Here is a 21,871-nt window from a genome sequence, read left to right on the forward strand (position 1 = left end):
GCAGGTCCACAGGACACAGGTTGGTAACAGATGAATCCCTCTCTTACCTTACTGCACAGTAGTAATGTCCTGAATCCTCCACCTTAGCAGGAACAAACCAAAGTTTATCTTTGTGCTGATGGACCCTGGAGTCTCTCTCCGTAGACACCACTGTCTTGCTGTCATTTTTATACCAAATTATAGTGCCTTTGTTTTCACTTGGGATAAGAGGACACGAACGGACATCAACTTCATGTGCAGATGAAACTAAAATTACTTGTTCTTCACGTTCCTCACATTTGTCTTTAAAAGGGAGAAAGGGAAAGTCATTTCTCTCAGTGTTTCTTCATGTACTGTCTAAACAGAAGAGCATCAGTGATGAAGCATGTCAATTCGTGTTACACATGAGAGTGTTAACAGCCTTATGATTAAGAGAATTATCTTGGGAGTCTGAAAGATTCAGATTCAAATCCAGTGCATCACTCACTACCTGTGTGCCTTCAGCAGGTCATTTAACCTCCTTTCTATCCAGCTAAAAATTGGGGATAAGGTAACAGGAGAGATATTCAGCTCAGATATTCTGCTTCAGTTAAAAGACAGAATAACCAGAAGTTACCCTCCCAAGTGAACAACTAAAAAATGGACGAAGTATATAAAACAACAATGTTCAAGGCATTGAACATCAGGGAACAGAGGACAGAAATGCCAGAAAGACGGGAAACAAAGAGGGTGCAGGGGCAATGGTTTTTCCCAAATTACTGTCTAGAGAGAGACTCTAGGCCATGACACTGCAGGGAGGAGACAATGGCAAAGCCCCTTGTCCTCTCTCTCGAGCTGAGGAGATGGAGCTACAGGTCCAGGTAAACCAGGAGACTGCAGGGCAAAGTACCAAAGAGGTCAGAGCTGCACACAGACAGGGAGCGAGCTTTGGAAGTCTACAGGGAGTCCCCCTCACGTTTTCAGCTGGGAATCAATTAGCATAAGCGTGTAAGAAAACTGTCGAAGGCCAGAGCAAGAATTGCCAAAAGGACTGGCATGAACAACACCTGAAGCACACACACCCACACTCTGGGAATAGCGGCTGCTCTCAACAGCCGGAACGGACAGCCTCATCCATCAGGGGCATCAGGTGGAGAACCCAGAAGAGACGTGACTCAGTAGACAGAGCAAATTAGGCCTAGAATAAACCTTGTTCTGATCCTGCCTAGCAAAGCTTAAAAGCATGACCCGAAAGGATCAACCAGCCTTGTGGAAGAACAAAGCTCAAGAATATTTTTTGTAATAAAAAATTAATAAATAAATCCAACACCCAACGTGGTAAAATCTACAATAGCTAGCATCCAATCAAAAATTACTAGGCGTGTGAAAAGGCTGCATAATATAACTAATAATAAGGAGGGAAAAAGTCAGTCCTATCAAAACTGACCCATAAGTGACACAGACGATAGAAGGGATGGAAAATTAAAGTAGTTATTACTATCATGCTCCATGTATTCAAGGTTCCATACCAAGCATGTTGAGTAGAAAAATGAAAGAGATTGAAAAAAAACAAAATCAAACTTCTCGAGATGAAAACTAACTACAGTGTTGACTTAAAAAAACACATGGGACGTGATTAATGGCCGATTTGACACCGCAAAAGAGAAGCTTAGTGAATTTCAAGATACAGCATTAGAAACTCTTCAAAACGAAACACAGAGAGAAAAATGATGGGACAAAAGAAACAGGGCGGTAGTTAGCTGCAGGACAAGTTCAGCACATGTGATACGAAATCTCTTTATCTCTTGACACATCTGCATGGGACACGTGGTATATTCTCGCATCCTGAACCGCGTTCTTCACTTGGGTTCAGGGCATTTGTCTGGTTCGCCTCCTACAGTTCAGGCCAGTCTTTCACTGGTTCTCGGATGAGTGGGACCCTGACCACCAGTCCTCAGAGGCTGCCAGGTTCAGCCCTTGGAGTTCTTTTCTCTTCTAACCATACTCGCTCCCCAGGTGGTCTCGTCTAGTCTCATGGTTCTAATACCAGCTTGCTGAGGTCAATTTTATGCCTCCAACCTTTGGGCTCCAGACCACTTAGTCAGCATCCTTATTTGGGCAGCTGAACTTCACATGCCCAGTCTGAATACCTGCCCTTCCCCCAACCCATTTACGGCAAGCCCACCTTGCATCTGCTCAAGCCAAACCCTTAGTCATCTTTGATTCTTCTCTTTCCCTCACACCCACATCCAGTCCATCTGCAAGCCCTCTAGTCTCTGTCCTCCAGATATATCCAACCCTTGACTGCTCACTTCCCCTTGTCACCCTCAGATATGCTACCATTTCAGTTTGCCTGGATTACTGTCATGGCCTTCTAAGTGGCCACCCTATTTCTGCCTTTGCCTCCCTCTGATCCGTTCACCATAAAAGAACCAGAATGAGCCTGTAAAATATACGTTAGAGCAGCTCTCTGGTTTTAAACAAAGAACCCCAGTCTTCCCATCTCAGAGTACAAGCTGAGATCCTTAGAAAGGTCCACACAGTCAACCCTCCTCCAACCCCCATTACCCAGACGACCTCATCCCTCTTCATATCCCTCACCTTTCACTCTGCTGCAACCACACTGGTACTTCATTTCCTGTTCGTGCCGATCCTCTTGGCCTCAGGGCCTTGGCACATGCTGCCCGGAATGCTTCCTCACCCCTAACCTGATATCTACATAGCTCCACCCTCTCTTCCCCACTCCTTCAGGTTCAACTCAAAAGTCAAAACTCAGTGAGGCCTTTTCTGGCCACCGTATTAAAAAATTTAACCTCTGCCCACCCCCATCCCAAAACTTTATACGTTCCTTTCCTGCTTTTTGTTCTTTTCCCCTCATTTGCCCTTGTTCTGTCTACACGTACCACCATATGACATAAAACATATTTACTTATCCAATATACAGTCTCTCTCCCCTGCTGGGAGGTGAACCCCATGCAGGCAGATACTTCTGCCTGGATGACTCACTGCTGTGCCTGGCACATGGTAGGGGCTAAATGCATTTGTAGGAAGAGAGGGAGAGGGGAGGAGAGACAATGAATAACTAGAGAAGATAAAGAACTGTCTCCTGATGCCTTTCAGCTGTGGATTCATAAAGACAATGTAACGCCTCTCCCAAATGAAAGCCAAGATTTCGCGTACTGTACTTGTCAATCGGTTACAAAGTGGGGAGACGCCTGGACTAGACACCGGAGACCTGGATTTTAGGTCTTGCTCTGAAACAGGCTGCAGGACCTCGGGCTCTCAACCTCACTGGGCCTCAGTTTCCCAAGTGAAAATGACAGAAGGAGAAGTCAAGTTGTTGACAGGACACCCAGCATCACAGCTCTGTGACCAGGAGGCTGTGTCCCCGGAGTCCGCAGAAACAGGGAACACAATGACTCGGTTAGGGAAGGTCCTTCATAACAGATTTTCTTAGCAGACAAGCACACAGGGAAATGCCGACTTACCAGCCTCCAGAGAAGAAATCAGTAGAGCTATGAAGCAAACAAGCCTGAGTAATACTTTCATATTCTCCTGGAGAAACAGAGGAATGAAAGAAAAATTTTAAATGTTACTATTCCCCCCAAAAATCTCTAAAACTACATACGCTGACTCCCCACCTGGCCCCACCCTCATCTGCCCTTGTTCTGTCTACACCTAAAAGCATATGACATAATACAGTTAATTATCTAATACATTGTCTCTGATGGGTCAGCCCCCTACATCATTCATGTGACCATGCTTCTGAATGGAAACGGGGAAAAGGAAGGTGGAGATTTTTGACAGAATTAGGGACAAAGTCACACAGCTTAAGATTAACAAAACGTCCATCCAAATGAAGTTCGTGTTCAGTTTACTGAAGTTTTCCCTTTTGAATGTTCCTGTTCGGTGCTCCTGAGTGGGGTAAGTGTACTGCACACGTCGGTGCAGTCAATTCCAGCCTCGCACTTCCAGGGAACTCGTGCACAAGTCTGTTCAAAGACCTATGAATTCCTCACACTCCACGGGCCCCAAACCAAACTCATTCTCCCCACCAGGCCTGCTCCCCAACTCAGTAACAGGGACACCATTGCCAGACACACACCCACCCACCCACCCATCCGGTGAGAGGCCTGGGCTCCGTGGCCCTTATGCCGCCACCCCCAGAGCTGCAGTCCTCAGTCCTAACCAGTCTGTCTCCTGAGACCATCAACCTGCCCAGTTCACTCACACTCACTGCTGAACAGTCACCAGCTCCTGCCTGGAAAAATTAGGCCAACTGGCTCCCCTCCTGTCTCTCTGCCTGTGGACTTACTGGTTCCATTCAGTCCAAAGGGCTTACAAATTCATACTCACCAAATGATGGGTTCAAGACCCCTGCACTGGCACCCAAAGAAGCCCACACCCTCAGCAAAAGCATCCAGGTCCTCTGTGCTGAGGCTCTGACTTCTCCCCCTAGACTGAGTCCCCTGCCCCTGTCTCCCTCTCCCCAAACCCAGTGCACTCATCAGCCCTCCCCTGGACCTGATCTCCCACCTCAGAGCCCTCCCCTTTGCTATTCCCTCCACCCTGAACCTGGCGGGGAGAGCACCTCCCAACTCATCAGGTCGCATCGGGGGTCATCCTCCCACCAGTGCAGGGAGCCCCTCAGAGCCTTGCCAGGCTAGGCCCTCCTCCTCTGGGCTCCCAGAGCAACCTGGTCAGTGCCGGTCCATGGCCCCTAGCACAGGTCACTACCATCACCCCAGGGCAGGAAGCCTCATGGGGGCAGGAACCACGGCCTGCTTATCACCACACCTACAGCACCCAGCGCTGCACTTGGAACTCGGAAGCCCGTGGTAAGTGCTCATGGTATGAGCAAAAAGATGAACTAAAGAAATTCTAACCCTCTCTCCCACCTCAGGGGCCATGGCCAGAGCAGACCGTGTAATTCCATGCTTTGGAAAAAATCTGCCCTTTTAGTTTTACAGGAGATGAAACTTGCCTATATTCTTATCTGTGGCCATAAGTTAACTGCAAACATGGAACTATTTTAACTAAGGCATCACAAATTCAGACTTGAATGCAATGTGATCACTTGAATATTAGATGGAAAATGTTCTATTTAAGAAGTGGTATTAAAAGGTATAAAAAAAAGCTACAAAGTGTTTTTTAAATACAGGCCGACCTTGTTTCATTGCGCTTCACTTTCCTGCATCTCACAGATCCTGTGTTTCTTACAAATTAAAGGCTGGTGGCAACGCTGCCTCCGGCAAGTCTGTCGGCACCGTTTTTCCAAAAGCATTTGCTCACTTCCCGTCTCTGTGTCACATTTTGGTACTTCTCAACAATATTTCAGACTTTTTCATCACTGTCATATCTGTTATGTTGATCTGGGATCGGTGATCTTTGATGTTACTATTGTGATTTGTTTTGGGGTGCCACAAACGGGGTCCACATAAGACAGCAAACTTAATCAATAAATGTGTGTTTTCTGACTGCTCCACCCAATGGCCACCTGGCCGTACCCCCATCTCTCTCCTTGGGCCGCCCTGAGACACAAAATTAGGCCAATTAATAACCCTGCAGTGGCCTCTAAGGGAGCAAGTGAAAGGAGGCATCCGTCGATGCAGCAAACCTCATCGTTGTCTCATTTTAAGAAATAGCCACAGACACCCAAGCCTTCAGAAACCACACCCTGACCAGCCAGCAGCTGTCAACATCAAGGCAGCACCCTCCACCAGCAAAAAGATTACAACTCGCTTTAGGCTCAGGTGATGGGTAGCATTTTTTAGCAATGAAGTATCTTTCAGTTAAGGTATGTACTTTTTTTAAGACCTAACGCGACTGTACATTTAATAGACTGTGGTATAGTGTAAACGTAACTTTTATATGAACTGGGAAAACAAAACATCCGTGTGACTCCTCGTTTTACCGCGGTACAAGTTTTACCACAGTGGTCTGGAACCAAAGCCACCACCCCTCCGAGGTTTGCCCGCAAACGCAGGTAAGAAAAGACATGCTAAGCCTGAGTGACCCCCCGGACTGCAGTCCCCTCAGGTCACCTCCAGAAGGAGGACAATGATCCCTGCACCTGATTCAACCTTTGACACCGGCCTCAGAGCAGTGAGACCACATTCCTTAAAAATCCTGTAATCCTGTCATTTTACTCATGTCAATGGCCTCCCCTCACGCTCCGTCTAGATGAATAGCATTATTACAGTATTTACCTTTAAACTCTATTCGGATCGTTACACAAGACAGAGGGCGTCGATGTCTTGCAGGCTGGCTTATCACCTCTCTCTGTCACCACAAGGACGTGTTCTAAGTCTCTGTGGCAAAGAGAAAATAAAGGGTTAAAACGTTCCCCAACTACCTGTTCCAGGTCAATCCATTACTCAGATTAATTAAAGCAAAATAAAGCCAGTTTGGTTGGAAATCAACCAAACCCTGTCAGCGGTTAGTTCATTGAGTCACAAGCTCTGGCTTGTTCGATGACTGGGTGGGGAGACGACAGGGAAGGTGCCGGGCAGAATTCCAAATTAATTGTGGACAAAAGACGTTTCACGATTGCAAGTCCAAGGCCAGTGTGATCTTGGACACGACTCCACCTGGGCCTCTGTGCCCTCATGTGTACAGGTGGCGATGAGCTGGGTGACCTCAGACCCCTTCCTCAGACACGGGAGCCCGGCCCCAGGGGTCCAGGTTTTACTTCACCTGCCCCGGAACTGCTCCAGGAAAAAGCAGGGGACTTTCTGAATCTCTGTCCATCCCCAGGACCCTAGGGCAAGGTGCGGGGAGGGTCAGCTCCAGACCCAAGGATGGGGGTTAAGGATCACATGATCTAGGGAGTGCGGCCAATGGAGAGGAAATAGGTAAAGACGCACCACCCAAGATCAAACTAATCACGTTCCTGACAAAAATTAACAAGCATCCCTTTATGCCCAAGAAACAACACAGACATTCCAAGGATGAGGCCAAACCCGGCCGGCCTTCACACGGCCTGTCGTTGAAAGGCTGGCCAAGTCAGGACGGCCCTTAACAATCTGTGTTCTACTGTAGGCCAGGCAGAGTGCTGGTGCCAGGGGAAAAAAATCACTGTAACAACTTAAAATAGAGAGAGTAAAATATATAAAATGAGAACTGGCTCTTCGGGACAATCACAGTTCAGGCCATCAGCTACGTGTGACCACGAGACACACCCCAGGTGCCCATCGATGGCACATGATGGGGAAAAGCTCAGCATCCTTGTCGCAGTTCCCCCTTTGGACAAAATGGGGTTGATGTTAACAGGACTTGCGGTTGAAGGCAAATGAGTTGTCACGTGGGAAGGGCTTAGTACATGGTCTGGCAAGTGGTCACACTCCGAAGTGAGCAACTGATTATAAATCACCCCACGTTCTGATGACAGATGTTAAGTTTTGGTAAAATGTTCCCAGAGACCCATTCATTTTTTTGTTCATTCGCTGCCGAATTCTACAACTGTACACGGAAGTTCTACTCCATCCCTGCGTCTGCACTTGGTCCTGGGAACAAAACTAGGAATAACGACCCAGGTCTGGCTCAAGTTGCTCAGCAGCCAGCGGGGAGAGGGGGCACGTCCACAGAGTCACACCGAGATGCAGGACCGTCCACGGGGAGAGCGATGCCCCAGACGTGAGGGAAGACAGGGCCTAACACGGACTGGAGGAGGGCTCCTGAACGAGTGTTACCTGAGCCACAGGGTGGAGACAGCATGGGGGAGACCAGCACCCTCGTGTTCCGGAGCAAAGTCAAAGAGGTGCTGAGAAGCAAAGCTGGAGAGACGGAAAGGGCCCGGGACACAAAGAGCCTTGCTGCGGAGCTGGGACTGCAGTGTGTCGGTGACAGAATAGTCACTCAGAGGTTTTAAGTCACAGGGTGGTGTACGATCAGATTTTCTTTTTTTATGGAAATTTTGGCACCCCTGCGGAATATGTACAGGAGATGAGCAGGGGAGGCGGGGAGAGCAGGCAGTCGGGGAGGCTGTCCAGGTGAGCGGGGATGCAGGCAGTGACAGACAGACAGACAGACAGAGGGGGGCATATCTGAGACCCACTCAAAGGCAAGTGAGAGAAGGCGCGACTGAGTGGTCCTGGGACCCACCAGGCCTGGTTCACTCAGGCAGGACCAGCGAGGGGCAGGGCAGGCGAGGAGGGCAGCTTCTAACACCCACAGAGCGGAGGAGATGCCCAGGGGTCACTCACTGAGTCACTGGCCTGTGTCTCCCGGGACTACAACGTGACAGAAATGGAGAGTCTGAGAGTGAGGTGCAAGTTAAGTGACGTGGACACAGAGCCTGGGGTGACATGGACTTGAGGCTGCGTCACCTGGTCACAGCCATGGCCCAGGGGGAGGCAACCCTGGGAGAAGGGTTCAGCGGGGTCTCTCAAGGGGCTCCCAGACCCCTTCCAAAATCAGATAAAACCATGCATCTGTCCCCCAAAAAACATACCGACGGAAACAAAATACTCTGCGTGCAGCGGGAGATAGTCCAGAGCTACGTGAAACAGGCTGCAAGGCGTTGGCGGCAGATGAGGAAAGGCCGGCGGGGCCCTGGGGCGAAGCAGCCCGGTCACCACGGAGGAGGCCTTTACCTGCCGGAGGTGGTCCTGCTTCTCAGGAGGGAGTCACCATCTCTAAGGGGCGCATCTACCTGGGGCAGAAGGAGCACACGTGGGCGTGAGCTTGAACGAAGAAGGTTAGTTAAACCAGCGAGCGCCGCACAGATCTCAAGGCACCCCCCCAAAAACCAGAACAAGCTCTCAAAGATGAGTCTCGGGTTTAGAGAGCATGTGTTCCACAGTCCCTTGAGAAAACAGTTTCAGAAAATCGCGTCAGGGGTGAGGCGCACAGAGGCTGACAACCCCCAGCTCATTTTGGTGAAACACACGCAGCTGGCGCTTGTCTGGACACAGGGATGCAGGAATGAGCTAACCCACCACAGGGAGCCCGGCTTCACGCATCTCAGGAATAACACGCAGAGAAACACAGGGGCCAGGAGAAACAGCCAGGCACCCTCTCCAGGTCCTCCCCCTTCCTGACACCAAGCACATTAACACATCTGCATCCCAAATTATGTAATCTGAGCCAACTCCAAAAATGCGGAGCTGGGATCACCCTGCTGTTACGTCCTGTAGACATTTCAACATTCAGTCCTGGTTTTGCAATTTACTTTTAGTATTTTGGAGTCTAATTTTTTTTTTCAGGTCTGAATCATGTTCTTAGGCCTCTGAAAAGCTTGTAAGGACTAAGTATAAGGTCTTTGAATGCCCAACGGATCAAATAGCCTGACTAATTCAACGCCAAACGTTCTGCTTGGACTAAACGTACCACCCCTGTTACTCACTTCGGACTTATGAGAAAGCACAGGGCATCCTATCAAAGTGGCAGAGCTCATCAGTGTGAGTCATAACAGGGCACGAGACCAAGGAGCAGCTCCCCGGGTCTTCCGTCTGCAGTCCCAGCGCAGGGCCCTCCCTGCCTGCAGCTGTGCGGCCCAGAAATGGCTGCAGCCGACGGGGACCCGATGCACATGTCAGGGAGAAATTAACAGAGTGAAATTGGGGGACAGGAGCAGGCACATGCGGTGAATTTACTTGGAAGGCCCAAGAAACCTTCTGCAGGGAAGCTGACTCCCCACGTCCGTTCCCCTAACCACTTCACTTTCCCTCTTCCTCTTTGCCCCAGAAGCTTCGGAAAAGAATTTTCACATCCACTGCTGAACGGCCTGCCCTCTGCCCACCAGCCTCACGGCCCCACCACAGGCTCCTGGTTTGTCTCTGCGAAGGGCCCCCCAGTCCCCATCTTTCTGGACGGCTCTAGAGCAAGTGGTCCCACCCCCCCACTTCCCCTTCCTGACTCCCTGGGATGAGGGCCCCGCCCCCTCTCCTCCATCACCCCCTGGCCATTTCCTTCTCAGGCTCCCCTCCTGGCACACCTGTAAGCCTTTGGCCCTGCTGCCTCCATGGTGCCTCTACGGTCCTTCCTAAGACCGTCGACCAATTTGACCTTCCTGGTGGGCCAGCTTCTCCTGTGACTTCTGACCAGCTCTGGGCAGATTCTGATTGGAAGCCGCTCCCAGGGGCCCCGCATACCCCACCCCAACTTCCTCCTCAGCCAAGAGAGCCACATCACATGGGTTCTTCCCGGCACTGCACACAGGGGCCTCAGACGTCTGCGCCAGGACCCAGGGCTCTGGCCACACTGGACAGCTCCCCTGGCCGCTGGACTTCCCCACCTGGCCAGGCGGGAAAGGTCCAGGGCAGACTCACTCATCCCCCACACTCCTGTGATGTGGTAAGCGCCCAAGAAGTACTCGTGGTCGAAAGAGAGGGAGGAGGAGGAGGAGAAGAAAGAGGGAGGGAGGGAGGGAGAAAGAGGGAGGGATCCACCCACCCACCCTCTTGGCATCAGACCAAAAAGGGACCAAAACCAATCTTGCCAAGAATCTAGCGGGAGGGATGGGATGCAGAGACCGCGTGTGAGTCAGAGAACATAAACTCGAGTCTGGCGGCGGCCGGCAATCACACAGGAGGAGGTGGACCACTACCTAAGGCGTGAGACACGGGACTCACACCGGAGGGCTGGGGGCTCTGAGGGACAGAGCAGCCAGAGCAAGGCTGGAGGCTGAGAGCTTTGAGGCCAGAAAGAATACTCGGCAAACATCACCTCCCTATCCAGTGGCAACTTAGCCAAGTCCAAGGTGATTTTTGAAATCAGCTTGTAGTAAAATTCAAAATAGCCTTTTAGAAAGTATTGACAACGAAAAGCCACAGATTTATTCCCCCATGTTGTTTCTCAGATGAATTTTCCACATAAAATAAGACGATTAGCTCCCCCGGTAAATTAACAAGCCCTGACACCGCCCCCCTTCCCGCCCTGGTGCATGATGCCTGTGATACGTATGAAATTTCCCCGACCTGCTGACATCCTCCCCGTGGCGGCTTCCAGCTGGGGTGCAGGGACACAGTGGTGCACTGAGGCTCCCGTGCACGACCCGGGGCCGTCATCAAGGGGGCCTGGGGCGACCCCAGTCCTCGGCTAACCTCCCCCCACCCCCAGCCGCCTGGTCTGGTCCATTCACTCCAGCACACCACGGGGTGAAAGCAGGAAGCATGGCTTTCTGTGACGCTCACGTGAAAGGGGGAGCCCCTGGGAACCTCCCGAGTACAGTTCCCATTGGTTTTTGGTGATGACGACATATTTGGAAGCCAGGATGTCTCAACATGACTATGTGGTACGTGGAACATACATACAAAACTATTGGTTTACTAAAGATAAAGTGACAATGCAAGTGAGAAACTTCAGTGAGAGCTAAATTATAAGGACAGAGATTAAGTATAAGAATTTACAACGAGCCTAAGGGACCCCCACTAACGCCCCCCTTCCGGGAAGGACTGACTTCGTCCAGAGCACCTTCCTGTCACTGTGAGAGATCCCACACTCAGTGCAGACACAGGAAAAGAGACATCGGTGGGAGGAAGGGGCTGTCACAAGAACCCAAGGGGTATCAAGGCCCAATGCCCCGCAAAGGGGGCGGGAGCACAGGCTCCTACTTTGGGGCCACAAAGCATCTCTAAAGGCCTTCTTAGTCTTGAGAGATTTCCAGCAGCCTTGAGGAATTCCCTTCTTGTTTGTGAGGAATTCCCTCACATGTGACTTGCCTTCCAGGACAGAGCCAGGCCCGGGACCGCGGGGGCACCCAGCAGATGCACCCCAGGCATTGCGAAGCCACACGAGCTGAGTGGGCCCCGTTCTGGGGAGACTGGGAGCAGAGGCTGGAGCTGGGGGCAGCATCCAGGCGGCGTGGTCCCACACGGGGTTTTCAGGGTGCAGTGCCCCAGGGTGCTCAGGCAGCTTCCATCTCCATGAACCTCCAAGCCTGCCCCCAGCTCCATCCCGTCCTGTGGGGGCCCTGAGCGTGCACACAGGCAGACATTCCCCCATATGGCCCCGGCCACTCTGCAGACCAGGGAGGCCCACAGGCAGTGGACAACCCTGCATAGGTCCTGGAATCCGAGTCCAGGCTATTTGGGAAGGGAATTTCAGGGCTCCCGGGTCCCGGGACCATCCCCTTGGCCCAACAGACTCCGGACCACTGCTCGCTGAGAAGCAGAGCGGAACCCTCCAAAGCACACGGCCGGGGTGGGACCTCTCTTGCCCGGGTCTAAGGGAAGTTTCTGCGGAAACCCAAGGAGAGAGGGATGACGGCATTGGGGGCCCCTCCCTCTTCCAGGGCCCGAAGTAGCAGACCCCACCTCTTAGCTGTAGAAGGAAATCCTAACGGTACTTTCCATGTTTCCACCTCATGCCAACTCACTGCCCACACTGAGTGCCTCGTAAAGAAGCGGGCGGCATTGTTTAAAACAACTTCCCATCCCAAACGTTAACCCACGTGGTCTACGTGCGCCTCTGACGTAATCCAGACACATTCAGAGAATCAGGCTTCAACACGATTGCCTCTAACCAAGAATGACAGTGAGTGACTCCCTGAGAAAAGCAAGGATGACAAAGTAGGTCCTTCAGCCCCTGAAATGTCACAGCCCACACGTTCTGTCGAAAATCAGTAGAAACATGTATGGGAAACGGGCTACGGTGTTACAGAGAAGCCCATAATTACAATCCTCACCTGTTACAGGGATTCAACCAGCTATGAAACACTCTCTAATATTGCTGAGACCAAAATGTCATTTTAAAGATAAGGCAAAAAAAGGAACTTACTTATAAAGTCGGAGAACCACATGATGGTGGAAAATACTTGAAAATTCTGTTTGGTACAAGACCTTGTTTCCTAAACGAAATCCACAACCCCCCCCCCCCCCAGAGAAGCTGCAGACAGTCAGGGAATCAGAGTCTATCCTCCCGGGGTCATGATTTTATCTGAGGATTTTCTAGGGGGGGTGGGGTGTGACTGTCATATTAGAGGAGACATGGCTGTATCGTGAAGAGGAAAGGAGAGTCTCAGAGATAAAGCAAGAGGCATCGAGAACTAGCCCCCCCGGTGATGCCTTGGAGAGCTGGTTGAGCATTTCCTGGAATCCTTTGGAGATAAAATCTGAGAGGCACCATCCTCCATAAACCTGCAGTCATCTCTGTTCAGTCCCAATCATGAGAAAGAGAAGCATCGAGAACCCACAAACTACAGACACACAGGGCAGCCCACACTAAGGACGGAGGAGACCCCAGACGGCTCCTCATGCGCCACAGGGAAGGACAACACAGAAGGGACCTTCTGGGGGTCCCCACGGTGCGCTCCCAATGTGACAGGACTGTTTCCCCTCCGTAGAGATGAACAAATAACATGCAGGACACCCCAAGCCCTGACTTGAGGTCAGCATGACTGTCACCAACTCTCCCCTCAAGACAAAGCTTTACGCGACTCTGAGCAAACAGAACCATCCCACACAGAGGCCACGGGAACCCCCATCCTCTCAGAAGGTCCAAGAAACACTGAAACATCGATGATCTTCCTATCAGCAGACGGAGAGCAAAGCCTAGCTCACTGAACTCTCTGACTTATTTATCCTAACAAACGGGGCAGGGAAAGTTTTTTCATCATAAGAACATCACCTACAGGACATGCAGATAAAGTAAAAATAGCCACGGAGGTTTCCTGTGTTGCTAGGAAATCTCAGTTTCCACAAGGCACAAAGCCACCAAACTGGTGGGTCACGTGGGCGTTCGGGGCAGAGGGGGAAACGAGGCTCAGAGGGTTGTGATTCTGGCCAAAAGCGGGCTGCAGACGGGAACGGGCTTGACCGCTGGGCTGGAGTTCGACGAGGTCTCCATCTCTCTTCTGGACAAGAGACACCAGGCCCGGCAGTAGGAGGGGCTCTGGTCTCTGTCCCTGGGGTGCTTTCCAGCACATAGACTCGCCCCCTCCAGTGTCTCACCCCTGCAGGACAGCCCCATCCCAGACACTTGCCAAAGGCTCTGATACTGAGTCCGGCCACGCAGGACTTGCAGAAAGTCCACTGTGAGCAAGAGTAAGTCCCTTGGTCACGTGAGAACAGTCCTGTTTCTCAGAGTGGGGTCTGCAGGTGAATCTCAGAGGACCAGACAGCCTCTGCAAGCATCTTCCAGTGTTTTCACTCCTGCGGGCTTTTTCATTGAGCTAAAACATGCACACGGTCAGGGGGAGGGCGCAGCTCAGCGGTGGAACGCGTGCTTAGCACGCACGAGGTCCTGGGTTCAATCCTAGCAACTCCATTAAAAAAAAGAGAAATTTAAAAAATTCTTTTAAAACCACATGCATCCGGTCAAATACACAACAAATCTTAAGTGTACAATTCCACAACCTATGACAACTGTATACACCAGGACACCCCCACCGGGATAGAAACCATTTCCATCCCCCCCTAAATCTCCCAGGCCCCTCTGAGCAGTCAGCCCCTGCTGCACTCGCCCCCAGGGTTCTGATTTTATCACCTCCTCCGTGACCCTCTGACAGCTGACGCGCGTGCATCCAGACGGCCAGCTCACACCTGCTCTTATCAGCACCGTGTCATTTCAGGGCACACACCCGCATCAGCGCTCTCACCACTCACTACCAAGTGATGCAGAGAAAGCAGTGGTTCTCGACGGGGCCAGCATTTCCCCGAAGGAGCACTTTGGAAGCTGTGGGTGGCCATTCACTAGCGGTGCATTTAGTGGCGGAGTCACAGACGGGAATCAGCCCCACCCAGTGAAGACTGGTCCCTCATCCTGATTGACCTCCAGGCCCCCGCAGACATTCACACTGATGGAAGCATCATTTATCACTATGGGAGCCTAGCGCCCCACTCCACCCTACACTTAGGTAAAATACATTTTGTTGGAACAATTTTCATAGACACTGAATTCTCCAGGGGTGCAACCCCTATGAAAACAGAGGGAGGACTGGCCTTCGACCATCATTTAGATCCCGACCAGGAGTCAGTTCTCATCCAGTGGAGTATAGATGTCCGCCGGGACGCTCCTGCTCCAGACTGCACAGGCAGCCGCCCCACAAGACCCAGTGCTCAGTCTGCATAAAGCGCCAGTGACCTCATCCGGTCCTGGTTTGGCTCACACCAAAATACATCATTTTAACCCAAATTACTTTACTTATTCTTTATATCTACTATTATATCGGTTATTTAGAAATTACATTGCAGGTAGGTTTGATTATATCATTTTGGAATTGTAAAGGGGGTGTTTAAAAATATTTGCGTTAAAAGGGGTCACTGGGTTCTGAATGGGGTAAGAAGCGCTGGTCTAAAGTGACAGCATCTAACTCTTAATTTCACTCGTGGGCGGGAGCCGTCAGCTGCATTTTCAGGGGTCCATGAGGTCCATGGAAGCCACATGTGCAGAGCCCGGGACGCTGTCACTTTTGATGCTCCCCGTACCACAAGCTCTGTGAGTCCCGCTGAAATGCAGTCACCAAACTGCCCTTTAATGGTGGTCACTTTAAGAGATGCCTAAAAGCTGCTCTTTGAATCTCTCAAATGGGAAGCTTCAGGAGAGACTTCCCACTTCTATCAGGGATGTTTTCACTTCTCCTGAGCACTTCTTCATCTTGAAGACACAGGCAGCTGTGCCCTGGCAGATCCCTCCCACTGCCTGCAGGAGGGGATACTGGTGTTGCCGGCCTTGATCAGTTAGAACCACCCTGGGGGCTTTAGGAACACCACTGCCCGGACACAGCCCGAGATGCTCATTAGTTTGCTCTGCTGTCTGGTCCAGCCGAGCTTGCAGTGAGCTCTCCTCCACCCCTGCAGCCCCAGTGGGCTGCAAGGTACACACTACTGTATACAAAATAGATAAACAACAAGGACCTAATGTACAGCACAGGGAACTGTAGTCAACATCCTGTAATAACCTATACCAGAAAAGAATCTGATAAAGAATAGATAGGTAGGTAGATAAATAGATAGACAGACGGACAGACAGATGGATATGCATAACTGAATCACTTTGCTGTACACCTGAATCACTGTAAATCAACTATTTTTCAATTTTTTTTTTAAAAAGTACCTAGTTCTTTAAGGTTTACGTTTTATACATTTCTGGACTCCACTTTGTCTCCACCCTTGTCTTTCTTTCATCCTAATGTCAATTTACAGCATCTTACAAATCCTTTCCGAAACAGGTAGAAATGAAAAATTTGTTTCTGTTCCTCGGCCACACGCATGAAAAGAGGGGGCAGCCTAGAATCCCGAGGTAGGCAGGTGACCAGCGACCTTGAGGAACCTAGCCCCTTAATGAGATCCCGCTGGTGCGAGGGTCCTCTGCAAGCTCCCACCAGCTGAGTACAGCTGAAGCAGCGCCACCTGGGGCCACTGCAGGCAAGGGGGCGGGGACAAAGCTGCTGACAGTGCCAATGTGTCAGCCCGCCTGGCAACTTTGAAGGGAGGAAAATGCAAACTGTGTCTGCTGACAGCAGCCGACAGGGAGCGTCGCGGGCCTGGCGCGTCCCAGAGCCCCTGGTGAGGTGACTTTTCTGCTTCCAAGTTGCAAGGCCACAGCAAATCCACCATGTAGCATAATTAATAGTAACCTGCCCCCTATGCTATGGTAGATTCACTCCAACTGTCCAGCTTGGCCACTTTAATCAGTGAGGCTGCTTCCATGTGGACACACCTCCCACGGCTGCATCCCAGTCACGGGTTCTCCATCTGCCCTGGTCCAAGGGCCCGGCTGAGCCGCAGGGTACACTCAGCACCTCTGCTGTTCTCTAGGGAGACAAAGAGCTGCCTCAGTGCCCATCACCTTCTCGTGTTCTCGACGGGAGATGCTAAGTAGTGTCCTGCCTGTGGGCAGCCAGTGTCCCCACATCCTGTCCTCAGGGTGAATATCCAAGAACCCCATTAGGCAGAGAGACCCCTGATGCTCTGTGACTTCCATTCGAGGACAGAGATTTGCATCTGTCTTGTCCACTGCTCTACCCTCAGGACTTGGAACAGTGCTCAGCACACAGCAGACATTCAGCACACATCTGTTCAGTAAGTATGTGGATCTAATATTAAATAGCGTTCCACCTACGATGAAGGAATTACTCACAATGCTACGTGTTTCAGAGCCGTAATGAAAGTCTTGGTGACACGCTGTGCCACAGAGGGCCCTGCAGAGCTTATTAAAAATGGGGAGGGTTTTGTCCTGCCTCTGCCAAGGTCATGTGAGAATTCAGGTCAAATATCTTTCCTAGAATTGCATGGAGGCCACCTGAGGATGGTCAGGTGCAGTGACCGCTCCACATACAACAGAATGGCAGCCAGCCAAATAAGACAAAATACATCAGGGCTCCCACACCCCTTCTCCATCCAATCCCATCCCAAAGGCCCCATGTTTTTTTTTCAAGTGCAAAACGTAAGGTAGAATATGAATACAGAAGATGAAATACTAAATAGGATGTAAAATAAATAAGAAACTAAAAGAAGGCAAGAGAGAAAAAGATGCATGACAGATTAGCTGGGGAAACGGCGGCCTCCTCCGCCAGCACCAGCCCTGGTTCTCTGTTCACAGTCAGAGCCCCGTTTTCACATTCACCTTCCTGAAGCTTGGCACTCAGCCAGGGGCACACTCCAGTGGTGCGTGGCTCTCCGCTCACCTTTTCTCCAGGGTACCAGTGGCCCAGACACATCCCTTACCTCAGTTCCTAAGCCAAGACCGCGGGAAGGTGCCCATCTGACAAATAGCCCCTCCCTCCAGGATTCACTTCCAACAGCTGCCCAGGGCAGGAATCCGCACACCCAGCGCACACAGCGCAGAGGAGAAAGCCCCGGGGGGCGGGATGGTTGGCAGCCATCACATCATAAAATAGAAGCCACCGGGTTTGGAGTTCAGAGGTCTCTCCTTCTGGTACCTGCCCTCCAACAAGTTAGTCACTCTGTCTAAGCCTCTGCTTCGTCCCCTGTAACAGGAGGGTGGCAATTGCATCTCACTCTCAAGACGAGTGAGATGGGGTGGGGAGGATAAAAGAGCACTGAGTGTAAAGGGGATTATAAACTGTAAAATGAGAGACATGCCTGTTGTAAATGTGTGACTTCCTGGTGTCCGTAGCTACACCACCCAGTATCATCCTTTATCTGCAAGGGCCACACGTCACCCGCCCCACTGCGTTTAGGGCATTCATACCTTATCTTCTCTGGAGACAACGCTTTGGAGCCGAAACCCCTAAAAAGAGATACTCGCAAACCAGTTGAACTTGGCCGGATTAAAATGCCTGGAAGCAGTTTACAAACACGCACACACACCCACACACACCCTAGAACAACCCTCCGGAACCATCGCCAAGCTCCCCGAAGACAGATGTGAACAACTTTTACTCCTGCTTGACACGGGAATAAAAACAAAGCCCCCAAACCCAGAGATTTAACCGCCATAACTCTCTTATGCAACAAGCTGACACAAGGGTAACTGAGAAAGGAGGCTTTCCTCGCGCTGCCGCAAAGGTGCCAAAGCCACAGTCTCCCCCAACCCCCCGGCACCCGGCCCGGCGCCCCAGCGTCCTCCTACCTGGGCGCCCCGGGGACGGCGTGCAGGGTGGCCCGCCGGCGGGGCGCGCCCTGGGAGCCGGGCGGGCGTCACATCCCCGCGCTCAGGCCCGGGCCGCGGGCTCCCGGCCGGCTCCGCCCTCGCGCCCGGGAAGTGCGGGCGCCGCTCTGGCTCCAGCCTGGCTCTGCTCGGGATCGGGGTCCGCGGGGGCGGGGAGAGGGCGGGGAGAGGGCGGGGCCCGGGCGGGGGGAGGGCGGGGACAGGCCGAGGACCGCCCCTACCCCGCCCCACCCGGGAGCCGCCAGACCGGCAGCCCCTTTCCAGCGCCGCCCCGCCCCGGGCAACCCCGCGGGCGCGCTCCCCGGACTGAGATGGGGCGACTCACCGAGACCCCGCCACCCGGCTACTCTCCACCCACTGCGGGGTCTCCGGCACCACTTCCAACGGAGCAGGCGACCCGCAGGACTCCTCGCCCGGAGGCGACACTCACGCTTCTGTCCCCGAGCCTGACAGTCCGCCAGCCTCCGGAGTTCTGTGACCTTGGACGAGTCCCGAACCTCCGTGTACCTCCGTTTCCTCTTCTGGGAAAAGAGATCATAACAACACCGCCCCCCGCCCCCCGCCCCCGCCCCCGCCCCCGCCCCACAGAGGGGTTGGGACGATTAAGCGAGCTAATACTGTACACCAGGGCCAGGTGCAGGGTTGACATCACAGAGTCACCTGCTACTTTTACTGTCATTGTCTTTCTCCTCAATGGAAAGGTTACAGGTGGGACAGTCTTGGTACCAGACTTCTTGGCCAGACCTCAGATGCTTTTACGCTTAAAACCCACTCACTCACTTTGAACTCGGAGGAATGCTATGAATGGTCACACCTCGGTCGGGGGAGGGGAGGATGCTGGGGTCCCCGCTGCGCTGGCTTGGGCTCCAAGGGGCTCTTCCCTTTCCCTCCGTGCCTCCAGCAGGTGACCAGCCCCCAGCTTGTTTTGAAGACTTCTCGGGCCGTGCTCCCAGGAGACACGGAGTAAATGATGATGGCTTCCTTCCTAATAAAACACACCGCCCCTTCCCGTATCCCTTCCAGACTGGGCGGGCGCTCGTTTCCCTAACCCATGGCTTGATACCCCAGTCAGAAACTCAAGAATTGAGCTAACCTGGGCCTCAGCCACCCCAGATAGTTCTGAAATGGAAGGATGCCTAAAGGGTGGAGTAGCAACACTCCTCAGCCCTAATGCTGACTGGGGACCTCCCATGATGACCGTTTCTCATTTTTTATTTTATCTGGTTCCAGAGACTTATGGCTCCTCTTTCTCAGGGAAACAAGCTCAAATCTGTGCCCAGTGACATAGTACAATGAGAACTCATCACATCTTCTGTCTCTTGGTATATTCCTGTTCAGGTGGTGGTTCCAGAAACCTGGCCCACACATTAGAATCCAGGGGAGATCTGGATCGCCCCTACCCAGATCAGTCCCATCAAAATCTCTGGGGCTGAGGCCCGAACGTCAGTGTTTTTCAAGCTCCTGGGTGATTCCAAGATGCAGCCAAGATTGCAAACAAGTGTTCATTCAAGTTCCCACAGTGATGCCCGTTTTCTGAATCTGCCACCAGAAGCCACTGCAACACGTGTGCCCCCGTGGCAGCTGATGAAACTGACACTGGTGGGCTCGGCTCGGCACTGCAGAACTAGCTCAGAAGCAATAAACCATCTTTCTGTTTATACAATGAAGGTTTTTTTTTTTTAACCATTTACAAGGAGAAAGTAAACTGATTTGTGTAATAATACAGAATTAAAATTACACTTTCCTTTTATTTTTCTCTACATTCTGATGCTTCCCACCCACCCCTACCCCAGCTGTTCTGCTAGACACCAGGGCCCCTAGATCCAGGTGGGACTCTCAAACACCCCTATTACGGAGGTGGGATCTGAAGACCTCCCCTTCTTACTTGTAACCACTGCTCTACTGGGATCCTGAATTCACCTCCCCATCACTCAGCCCTGCTGACCGCCTCCCCTGGCGGTTCCTCCCTTTGCTTCCTTCCCAGAGTAACTGGTGTGTCCACCTGCCTGGCTCCGCTCTGGGTCGGAGGCTTCACGAGGTGGAGACTCACGCCTACATCACCCTCTGCTCCGGTCTCAGCACCACACAGATGCTTTGGATGGGGCCAAGGGCTTGCATTAAGACTCTGCTCTATGAAAATGATGACAGAGGTGTTGGACTAAAACATATGAGACATAGAAGTAACATCTAGAGCCCCAGGACCCTTTCTGGAGCATGTGTCCCTCCACCCTCCCACCTCTGAAACTCATATCACTTGGCAGACTTGACTGCCTGCCGCCCCCCGGACCACCTTCCTTAAGAGAGACCATATCCCCTGAAGATGTTCAGTCTATCCCTCACCTGTCAAGCTGCTCAGAGCACGCTGAGCCTCCCTGGAGGAACATCTAACAATGCACCTGAGACAGCATCCCACTGACCAGTACAGCATGCTCCGATGATCAGAAACACACAACAGCCCCCATGGCCTAGGAGGCATGACATTTTTGAAGGACTGGCCATTATAAACATTCACACTAAGCTTGAAAGCTTTAAAGAGGAAGCATTTGTGGGCTTGTTTCCTCGAATGTCCCCAAAGCCAGAGTGTTGACAAACTCTGAGCCTCAAGTTGATATCATAACCATCAAATTCAGATACATGCACCCCAGAGTTCACAGCAGCACTAATTTACAAGAGCCAAGACATGGAAACAACCTAAATGTCCATCGACAGATGACTGGATAAAGTTGTGGTATATTTACACAGTGGAATACTGCACAGCCGTGAAAGGGAGTGAAATAATGCCATTTGCAGCAATATGGATGGACCTAGAGATGATCACACTAAGTGAAGTGAGTCAGAGAAAGAAAAACACCACATGATATCATTCATATGTGGAATCTATTTTAAAAAGACACAAATAAACGTATTTACAAAACAGAAACAGACTCACAGACGTAGAAAACAAACTTACGGTTACCAGTAGGGAAAGAGAAGGGGAAGGGATAAATTGGGAGTTCGAGATTTGCAGATACACACGACTATATATAAAACAGATAAACAACAAGCTTCTACTGTAGAGCACAGGGAACTGTATTCAGTATCTTGTAGTAACCTATGATGAGAAAGAATATGAAAACAAATGTACGTTTGTATATGTATGACTGAAACATTATGCTGGACACCAGAAATTGACACATACACTACAATAAAAAATTAAAAATTAAAAAATAAATAAATCATCGAGTTCAGAAGGATGTACCATCATATAAAGAAGGCAAATGTATGTTTCCCACCCAGAGGAGCAGGGTTAGCCAGCAGGGGAGCAGGGGAGCAGAAGGGAGATGGTTGGTGTTTGCTGACTCTGGAAGGTCTCTGAGAGGTGGCTCAGTGCCCCCATCCTCCACCACCGCCTCTCCTC

The 21,871-nt window shown here is 51.4% G+C and overlaps 1 protein-coding gene and 1 long non-coding RNA gene across 14 annotated transcripts in view; one reads left to right on the top strand and one right to left on the bottom strand.

The window, feature by feature from the left end:
• The window catches only part of IL1R1 (interleukin 1 receptor type 1), a 58,898-nt gene that overhangs the window by 11,558 nt on the left and 25,469 nt on the right, over positions 1–21,871 (bottom strand). The window contains exons 1-6 of one of the 13 annotated variants that reach the window (XM_032469761.1): positions 18,436–18,641; positions 9,305–9,464; positions 8,411–8,611; positions 6,168–6,269; positions 3,447–3,513; positions 48–282 (exon numbers count right to left, since the gene is read on the bottom strand). In XM_032469761.1, coding sequence (XP_032325652.1) covers positions 48–282; positions 3,447–3,507 — 296 coding nt within the window. In that variant the 5' untranslated portion in view covers positions 3,508–3,513; positions 6,168–6,269; positions 8,411–8,611; positions 9,305–9,464; positions 18,436–18,641. Of the gene's footprint in view, positions 1–47; positions 283–3,446; positions 3,514–6,167; positions 6,270–8,410; positions 8,612–9,304; positions 9,465–18,435; positions 18,642–18,799; positions 18,905–21,871 lie in introns of those variants that run through there. The other 12 variants (XM_032469762.1, XM_032469767.1, XM_032469768.1 and 9 more) reach the window with 12 other exon arrangements.
• LOC116660386 lies at positions 175–21,444 on the top strand. The gene is made up of 3 exons (XR_004315884.1): positions 175–304; positions 11,759–11,766; positions 21,434–21,444. It is a non-coding gene; the product is annotated as an uncharacterized LOC116660386 (long non-coding RNA).

This window comes from Camelus ferus, chromosome 28, assembly GCF_009834535.1.
Source record: "Camelus ferus isolate YT-003-E chromosome 28, BCGSAC_Cfer_1.0, whole genome shotgun sequence".
Classification (NCBI taxonomy): Eukaryota; Metazoa; Chordata; class Mammalia; order Artiodactyla; family Camelidae; genus Camelus; species Camelus ferus.